Consider the following 9,726-nt stretch of genomic DNA (forward strand, 5'->3'; position numbering starts at 1 on the left):
CTCGAGATCGATCGTTAACCGGCATTGTTACCCAACTGTCAGGATAATCTGCGGTGGGAATCACGAGCCGTGATAGATACGAAGAAGCGGGCTCACGTGTGTCCGGCCCAGAGGCGGCTAGGGCAGGTGCGACTTTCAGAGGAATAATTAATATTCAGCGAGGAAAAAGTGGGCGAGAGAGGCCCGACGATGGGCCTCCTCTTATAAACAGTTGACGCGTTAGCGACCGAGGTGCGCGCCGCTTGCTGGGCCGCGCACCTGGTACCGTCGTACAAAGAAGGGAAAAGGGAAAGGAAAGACTATCTTCTCACCAATTACGCCTATTACGAACGGACGGTTCGGTTACCGTGATCACCTAAACCCAAGACCGCTTAACTTAATTCGAAAATTATGCGCCCCGGCCGTGCGTCAGCGGTGAAATGATACAGCGTGGAGGGCCTGCGTGCGTTTCCGTTATTAATATCAAAAGTGTCCCACCTTCCGGCGGCGTGCGCCGGCTAATTTATATTTCGGTCGCGCGACGGCTCGTATTCCGCCGCCCTGTGAAAGACACCCTCGATTTTCTCTTATCGAAATCTGCATCGATACGCGTGTCACACTCGGAAATTCGTTTTCTAATCTCCATCGAGTATTAATCGCGGTATTTTTTATTCTCCCCTTTTCTCCCTCTCTCTCTCTCTCTCTCTCTCTCTCTCCTCTCAGTTTGCAGTAAATTTGTTAAAAGTTTCGATAAGCGTGATATTTCATTCATCTCTTTTACGAATTTTCAGTATCAAGTATCACTTGGACTGAAGTTGACCGAAGTTGACTGAAGTTGATTGAAGTTCTGTAAATATAAATAAAAATTAGAATTTTATCTCAATCTGCTTTTTTTTTATTAAAGCTTAATTTGTGACGGTAACTAGAACGCCTGGTATATCCACGAAGCACTAATGATGATAACAGTCTACGTGAGTATCGCAGCACGCTTAAAAACGTCCTATTACGGGGCAGGTTTACGAAGCCCGCCATCGCGATTCCCGCATCGTCATCCTCAATGATATCATTATCGGTAATCTAAATAAAAAACAGATGATCGGCCCCTGCTTGTCAACGGAGGTATCGTCCGATCGTGCCGCGCCAGGAATTGCAGCTGCAGAAAACGAGGAAAACTTGTGATCAGATAAGAGTAAAAGCAGAGGGCGGTATAAGGGAGTCGGAGGGAGGGAGATAAAGAGCGCCCGTGGAGGAACGGAGAAGTACAAATTACAAGCACCCGGAACCGTTCTTGTGGCCGTGTTAACTTTCGTCGCGTGCCTTCAGGAAATACCTCAACTTTTGCAGCCACGTGCTATCGTTGGGGCATTATAAACTTTCCATCGTTCACCTTTGTCCTCCGCCTGCCTTCGCCCATCGTTACGCGCGTCCGCGATAAAGTTTACAAATCACCTATGCGATCGACCTTTCCGTAAATGAAGCGCTTTTGTCTCATTGAAGAAAGTTTGCTTCTTCTCTTTTTAACGAAAGCTTCGGGCAAATGTTCATTACTCTGTAATACAATTAATATGTCGTAGCCATAGTTACTGATTTCACGTAATTGTACAATTAATATAAAAATATTTAATTAGTTTAATAAATCGGCATTTAAAACACCCCGTACAGCACGCATGTCTAAAATACGTCTTTGAGGTCGATATTTATAGTCGAATCTTATATTCAAGACCGTCTTGAATTTATCTAAAGATGCTGTACGGAACATTTTTTATTGGCTACGGAGTATGTAAAGATGATCTTGAGACAGTCTTAAATATAAGATCTGACTATGAATACTGGCTTAAGTCGTCTTTTAGACATACGTGTTGCTTGGGACGTCTCATAACGTAATCTAAATAGAACAAGTGCGGAAATATGCACATAGCAGAAGCATGTACCTAATGAGATTGACGTTTATAATTTATATCTCTGTTTAATTTTTATAATAACGCAAGATTAGAAACTATTACAGTTTTTTTAAACCAAGCTCACTCGACTCTATAATAATTATACTAACGTAATTATGCCTTGCAATTTCCAGGTACGAAGCCGTGGATCGGCTTTTTCAAGAGGTAATAAGCGCCTATAGAGACCCGGAAATCGACTGGATGCTAGTGTATAATGCAGGCTGCACTATAGATGACACAGTTCTACCCGACCACGTGACGGAACCCAACGATCTCGATCGCTTGATCAATGGAACGTTCAGACTGTTTCTGGCGGCTCTTCCTACATCTCCAACAATCGTCACCGTAGCCAGGTAGATTCATTCTTCCTATATATGTATGTGCAATCTGTTTTTGTTAAAAATTTAATTAGAAATTTACTCTACCATATAAATCACATTTCTTTCTGCAGTGAAATAGTATACGAGATTTATCGAGGAATATGCAAAAATAATATAGAATATGTAGTTAATATCTTCAGTCAATTTTTGTTTATTGATTAATCTTCTATAAACTAATGATACGTAGCAATCGATTTCTATGAGAATCTCCTTAGCAGGCGTCTTTAGGTATAAAATGAATTTAATTTTATGTAAACTTTTATTTTCTGTGTTATCTTTCGATTTACTTCGAAAACTCTACCGCAATAAGATCGAATTGTAATTATTTTACGTTATGCTATTGAAGTGTGATACCATGTGCGCTTGTTAATAATACAAGTTGGTAATAACTGCACGTGTGATAAATTAGCAGATGCAGTTGAGCGTGCAGGAATCGTTTTGTGGTGAGAGGGTTGCGCGCCTCTCTTAAAGGTGGAGGACCAAAATTAGCGATCGCGGTAACGTCTCGTGCGTACACCGACAATTAAAAGTTCGGGTCGTACAAATTAGCCTTAATTTACGGTTCCAACCGACTGAAATTATATTGTCCCGCTTTTGCATGCGTGCTTCGAAATCGAAGCCCGCGATGCCGCAGATGGCGCGGAAGAAGATGTTGGGTGGGCACAAAATAGAGAAGAAGGGCGGCTTGTAGGGACGACACGGCGGGGCTGTCCGAGGGGTGGGTTCAGGATCGCGGGTATACCGTTAAGCCCCACCCTCCAGATAGGCAAGGGTGGGTTTCGCATAGGGGTGCACAAAATCAAACCGTCCAACTTTCGTGTTTCATAGCTAGATGTCCCTACCTCCGATTTCCTGAAGTAAAATGCTGCACATTTCTTTTTTCACCCTTTTATCTCGTCGCTTCGCTAAAATAATTAGCGACAACGCTTGAACTTGCGAAATTTCTAAATACGGAAATTTGCTTCTTCTAATACTAACGTATTTGTTTTTTGTTAATGGAGATGTATCTGAAACAAATGTCGGACAATATTATTTATTCTTCATTTATAGACACATTTATCAATATATCATGCACGTTGATTTTGTGATGTAAAATGTATACAAATGATAAAAAGGATCCTGTCACAGATGTGAAAAGGACACGTGTGAAAAAAATGCATACGTCTAGATAAACTAGAAAATAAACTTTTGTGGCAACTTGTAACGAATTTGCTTTTTCAAAAGTCCCACGAAACTTAAAGAAAATATTTTCTCGGATAATGAAATAAATACTAGAGACAGGGTGCTAACATGATTAATATTACAAAATAAAAGATGCATATCTTTTCGAAAAATACATTATTTTGAATGCCTTATACTGTCTCTTTAAAATAATCTGTTTCTGTAATTATTTAATATGAATACATTTTGAATTATAATTGATGTGGTAGATGCATGCTTTAATCTTAAATCTTAATACACAGCTATCGTTATATGCATACATGTATGTATGTACATGCATATAGGTATGCATTATAATTAATGAATTCTAAAGTAAGTGACTTGGCGCCATCTGGTAACGAATGTACGGAGATTCTGCTCAAACTTCCGGCAGAAGCTGGAAAAAAAATCGATTCCACCCCATTCGACTTGCTTCCACCCTTCGCTGTTCCCAACCCCCATTTCAGCACATTAGTTTCCGGGGGAGACGCGGAAACGCTGCCGGATATCGTCTCTGAACAGTTTGCAGTTTCTCTTGTAGTTTACCAAACGGTGATTAAACAATCAGCGACAAAAATTGACGAGGGGCGAAATAGCAAATGGAAGAAGCGTTGAATTGGCGAAAAAGTGAAAATAACGTAGAAAAGTAAAGGATTGAAGAAAAGTGAAAGCAAAAGTAAATACCTAGAGAACACGATTCTTTTAATGATCTACTTCTATGTTTGGCATTCCGTTTTTTATCGTTTTTATTTTACTTCTTTGTGCTAGCAATTAATTGAGCACTTGAACAATATGAATCTTGCTTTACTTCACTATTGATTTCTTTAATAAACCAAGAATTATTTTATATTAGAGAAAATCATAGTTTAATAAAAAATGTATAGAAAGGAAAAATATATAATAAGATGGTTTTGAGTGGTAATATATTATCACAGAGCCAGATGTTCTAACAATAAGTCTATAAAGTTAGATATAGAATCAGGATAGCTGTGTTTTTTAGTACCTATGTTTATGATTAAATTAATAATAATTTATACAGCATTTGAAATAATTAGATTTCGTTCATCAACTTAAATAAGTAAATTTGCTGACGACACATAATTCCATCTAAACGAAAACCTGTGTTATATGTTCGAAAAGAAACCGGCGCGCAGTACAGGTGGAAAGAGCGGTATAAAAATTCACATACTATATTATTTGATTATCTACATCTTGCTTGGACCTAATAGGCTGCTCGTTTCATACTTGATTTATAATGGTCCTGATTTAATTCTATTTGTTAATAATTTTTTGTTGCAGATCTAGTGAGGACGATTACACTCCTGTCGAAAACGTCGATCAAATTCAAATTGACGTTCTCGACCAACTTCGCGAACGACTGGGGTCGGAAATCGATGTCAAATTGATTTATCAAGACGAAGAGCAACAATGATTTTTCAAAAAGGATGTAAGCATGTATTGTATTCCTTTCCTTTTATCCTTTAATCCCCTTTTGTCAGATTGTCAAATAAAGATTTAACCAGCAAATTCGTCTTCTGCTATTAATTATATTATACAAAAATATATATACAGGCATATCCTTCGCACTTATTTTTTATAGAATTGCTCTATGAATTGACATACAGTGAATATAAACAACATGCATGTACAACGAGTTAGACTGAAATCTTTATTAGATTAAAATTAAATCAATGTCAATTAACTATCGTAAATGATACAATATTATAAAATATGCAGGTGTCATTCGAATTTCTTGAAATGATCGTACAATCGTCCCGCAATTATGATGTCTCAGGCAGTTATTTACATTATCTAAAGCATCGCAAGCTTCTCCGAGACTCGTAGAGATTGTAGGGCCGACAGGACGAAGAAGGGACATGACAAGTTTTTGATCTACGGGCGATTTGCATAAGATCGGTGCCACTGGCCCACTGTGGAACGCGACAGCATAATACCGATATAAAGGTTGCTGTTTTTTTTCCTTTTTGGCAGCGAAAGTAGCCCCCTACCCTCTTTGCCGATCTTCGTTCCACGAGTCTCAGATTTGCATACCTTGAGTCAGTTTCCCACACGTCTCAACGAGCTTCCCTCTCGTCTTGTCTCTTCTCTCCCGCTTTGCAGCTCTCTCTCTCTCTCTCTCTCTCTCTCTCTCTCTCTCTCTCTCTCTCTCTCTCTCTCTCTCGCCCTTCCTCCCTCCCTCCCTCCCTCCTTCCTCCGACGTTCCGCGCAACCCTTTCAGCTGCCGGTGAAGACAAAAACATAGGAGTGCCCAAAAAAATGAACGTCTTCCTTCTCCCACGATCATAGCGTTTCCTGGTGAGACTGCTTCTAAGACGTGTCTATTGTGGACAGGCACACAACGAGCTGCGGAGTAGTGGATATGCTCTTTTTTTTGCACGTATGCCAGTTGAAACGGATTGATGGAAGCGGAAGACACGAGCACTCGTGCAGCCCGCTCAATCTGAATTTTTATTAAACGCGTGGCTTCAATACCGTCCATGCAAATGAATATTGTGTTATTAGAAATGTTTCTTCTTACGTAATAATTGACTGACCTACAAATTGAAACTTTATCACTTTGTAACGAAAAATGCAATGTTACATAAAACACGTTAAAATCGAGTAAGAGAATTGTATTTAAAATGCTTGTAAAGTTAGATAGATAAAATGTTTTTAATTATTCCCTAACCGTATTTTCTTTTTATTAATTTCTATTATGAGAGGCTCAATGAGAAACGCAAAATGTTCCGAGCGTATTGAGAGGCTTTTTACGCTTGTCGTTGGATTGTCGGTTTTGCCGAACGATATCGCCGGAATTAACATGAAGGTGAATGCGGAAGTGCGGTCGCGCGATTAAGGGGCGAACGTTAAGGAACAACCGCAGGGAAGGAGGAGAGAGAGAGAGAGTTTACGAGTCGCCAGCCTCCCAAGTAATGATTGTCGTTAACCGCCGCACCGTACGGGCCGCTCGCTCGGCCCGCAGCCGAGAGACTTTTGTATGCTAATGACAGGGTGGTCCGATTTCATTCTACGGCCGAGTAAAAAATCTTGGGGGTCAACAGACCCATCGTTAGCCCGAGTTTTAAGTCTCCCTCGAGCGTCATTGACCTCGAATTAAAAACCGGGTGCGACCTTCCGTCCCGCCGACTCCGTCCCGCCCGGAAATTTTACAACAGGACTCTCGCCTCGTAATGTAACACCTCCACGTATTTACTTTCGCCTCTTACACTTCATCTCGCTGGTACGCGATCGTCTCAGATGGTGGATTTTACGAGTTGAGAAAACAAGACGAGATAAAAGACAATTGTGACTTTTCCTAATTCCTTATTTTCCAAAAATGGCTCTTCTTTCTTTTCTCTCTTTCTCGCGAAAGATATGAATTGTGCCAGACTTATGCCATTATTTTCTTGATTGAGAAACGCTCTGCGTTCCTATGTACGGATAGATAGAACAAATTAATTTGATCTTTGAAAATATTTCCTTGGCTGCAGATTAATGTATTCCTTTATCCAACTCTAATTATTTAAATCCTTGTAATGGACATGTGGTGAATCTCTAAACAAAGAATTATGTACATCGTTTAGTGCAGATTGAAAAAATTAGTTCAAGTGCTGAAACTTTCAAGACACTATGACGCGACAGGATAATATCGAATAAATTAATTAGAAATTCTTGTTAATACTTTTGTCGTCCAGGTTACAGCGAGTGTAAATATTGTTCTAGCGCGCACAGACTCTTTATAATTCACAATTTTCTCTTCTCTCTCACGGCCGTTCGCATTTCATTCATCCAGGTGACACCGTGTCAGTGGGTTCTAAGGGAATTATTCAAAACCAGCCCTGACTGGCAAAAGTGCAGCCGCCCTGGAACTGTAATCCCATACCCGTATCTAATCTGCATAAAAGAGAAGAAAAAACGTCGCACGGGGAAAAAAACAAAAGCGCGCAGGAATTCGCCCGATAGGCTCTGCGAGATAAATTAACATAAAACAAAACTATTTGCACCGGTACTAAAAATACTTTATCTGGGTTAAGGAGTAAACAAAGGTATTGCAAATTTAGGATTATTAAAGCAATTCTAAAGTACGTAATTCAAAATATTTGTTTAGTCTACACTCTTCTTTTGCATTTTTGCATTATTTCAAGTGACTGTGATAAGCACACTTTTAACTACGTTGACTTTTACGTTGATCTTCTCTTCGTTGCCTGTCATACATTTTCGAGAATTTGCTGCGTTTGCCGATTTTACAAAGCAGCATCCAAAAGTTTAGCATAAAAAGACTCGGGAATTATGTCGCGAAAAATTAAGTTCTTTTAATTGGCATCGTCCATTACTGCCAATTAAAAGAATCTCGGTGACATCCGACGTATTCCCGCGAAGCCGAAGTAGTGACGCGGTCCAGTGTCCCTCCGAGGAGCGCACTTACCGATTATGCGCGTGACGAAAGAGATCTTCAGGCGAATATGCTAATGCGCGCGACGGCATAATGCGAGGCCGATACGCCGAGGCAAAGCCAATTATGGCACGGGGACCCATCGTGCCTGATACTCCGTTTTGCACGTGGGTCGTCCTCGAAAAGTCTCTCCTCTCTCTCTCTCTCTCTCTTTCTCCCTGTCTCTCGACACGGTCGCACAAAACGAGACGAGAGTAGGAACGAGAGGAGAGGGCCGGCATAGACAACGCCATAGGCGGAGGCCCGCACCGTTTGGCCATTGTTCGAAAGCGCTATTTGTATTTATTTGGGCCCTTTGTTCGAGCCTTGAGAGATTCATGGGGCGGAAGGTGGGGCGAGAGCGGCCAAGGAGAGACAGAGAGGAGAGAATTTATTCGGAGAATGAAGCAAAGGGTGAGAGAGGTCCACTAGTCGTTACGGGACTACTCTGCGTTTCGGTTGAAAAAAAGCACGCGCCGCGTGAAGTTTCGGCCCGTATCACCAAGTGGCGACGGACGCGCGGAGCTAGTAAAAGTAACTGATAACCACGGGTGCTCTCCAGCAACGTACACAGGCGACACTGTGTAGCACAGTGAATCGTCTTATCTTTGTTGTTTGCCATTGTTAAACGAGGATAAAATGATTATCTGTATTAACTGTGTCAATCTGTGTCTCTTGCTGGAAAACACCCCATAAAGCTAGCGCCACACTATGCGCGATTCGTGATTCGTGTATTCGTGAATAGTGTGGAGTAAAAATTCATCGATTCGCCGTGCGCGATTCGCCATTCGCATAGGAAAAGTTTTCGGATCCAATGTTATTACACTTTAATGTCTCATAAAATAGGACCGATATAGCGCCAATCGTATTTATTATAGAGAAAGGACTATTTGAATCTTAAATGAAAAATTCTAAAATCTAGAATAAAATGATAGCAGGTATTGTCTTTTGTCTAGTATCGTGGTGCCAGCTTCGTACGTTGTAAAATGGAGGGAAAAATTATTTATATAAGTTACTCCTGTCTCAATATAGTAAGTCAATCTTTTTTAATTCGACAGAGGAGAATAAGAATTATTGATTTTATTTTGACATTGTCTTATTTTTATACTAAATGAGGTTGTGAGAAAGATAAATGCGTCTAGAATATTTTTGTCTCAGTAACAGAAATCCTTTCTGAGGGTGCAGTGATTCGCTAGCCGAGCGGATTTTTTTTTTACGAACAGTGATTTTTTTACTAATATTGAAACTCACTAATTGTAGACTTACGATGCAAGTCCTGTAATAACTGGTAGAGATTAAAAAGTGCCCAAGTTAACACGAACGAAACGACAAATAACAAAATACGAATGATAAACTGCGAATCACGAATAGTGTGGCGCTAGGTTAACGAGCAGCAAGTCAATTTTTTTATTACCCTTGCGCACGCAGCCGGACAGTCGATAATTTTAATATAACATTCTTCAAACGTAGTACACGGTACTGTGTGACTTGATTACATTCTTACTGCTTCATTGAAGATGTCTTATAATTGTCTTATAATATCTTCTTCTTCATCTACACGTTCCTCAAAATTGGCAAATTGATCAAGGGGCTTTGCGTGCACGAAAGAAGTTGCGATAATCACGGGCGATAATTTTGAGACATTGTGGCGTAAAGGCGCCACGATATAAAGTTCTGAAAGTGCAAGTAGACCAAGTCACAAAATACTTGTGATGGACTAAGGTAAAGTTGTTATCGCAATGTATCGCGAAGAGATTGCGAGATATGATAAAAGTAAACCGGCAATTAATCACGT

General features: G+C 40.3%; 1 protein-coding gene across 1 annotated transcript in view; it reads left to right on the plus strand.

Moving 5' to 3' along the window:
• LOC105560841 (UPF0489 protein C5orf22 homolog) overlaps positions 1 to 5,026 on the plus strand; it is a 310,466-nt gene extending 305,440 nt beyond the window's left edge. The window contains exons 5-6 of the mRNA XM_012010305.1: positions 2,054 to 2,272; positions 4,799 to 5,026. Of these exons, the coding sequence (XP_011865695.1) occupies positions 2,054 to 2,272; positions 4,799 to 4,931 (352 nt within the window). The 3' untranslated portion in view covers positions 4,932 to 5,026. The remainder of the gene's footprint in view (positions 1 to 2,053; positions 2,273 to 4,798) is intronic.
• The last annotated feature ends 4,700 nt before the right edge of the window (positions 5,027 to 9,726 follow it).

The sequence above is a fragment of the Vollenhovia emeryi genome, unplaced genomic scaffold (assembly GCF_000949405.1).
Source record: "Vollenhovia emeryi isolate VEMERY1.0 unplaced genomic scaffold, V.emery_V1.0 DF939220.1, whole genome shotgun sequence".
NCBI lineage: Eukaryota > Metazoa > Arthropoda > Insecta > Hymenoptera > Formicidae > Vollenhovia > Vollenhovia emeryi.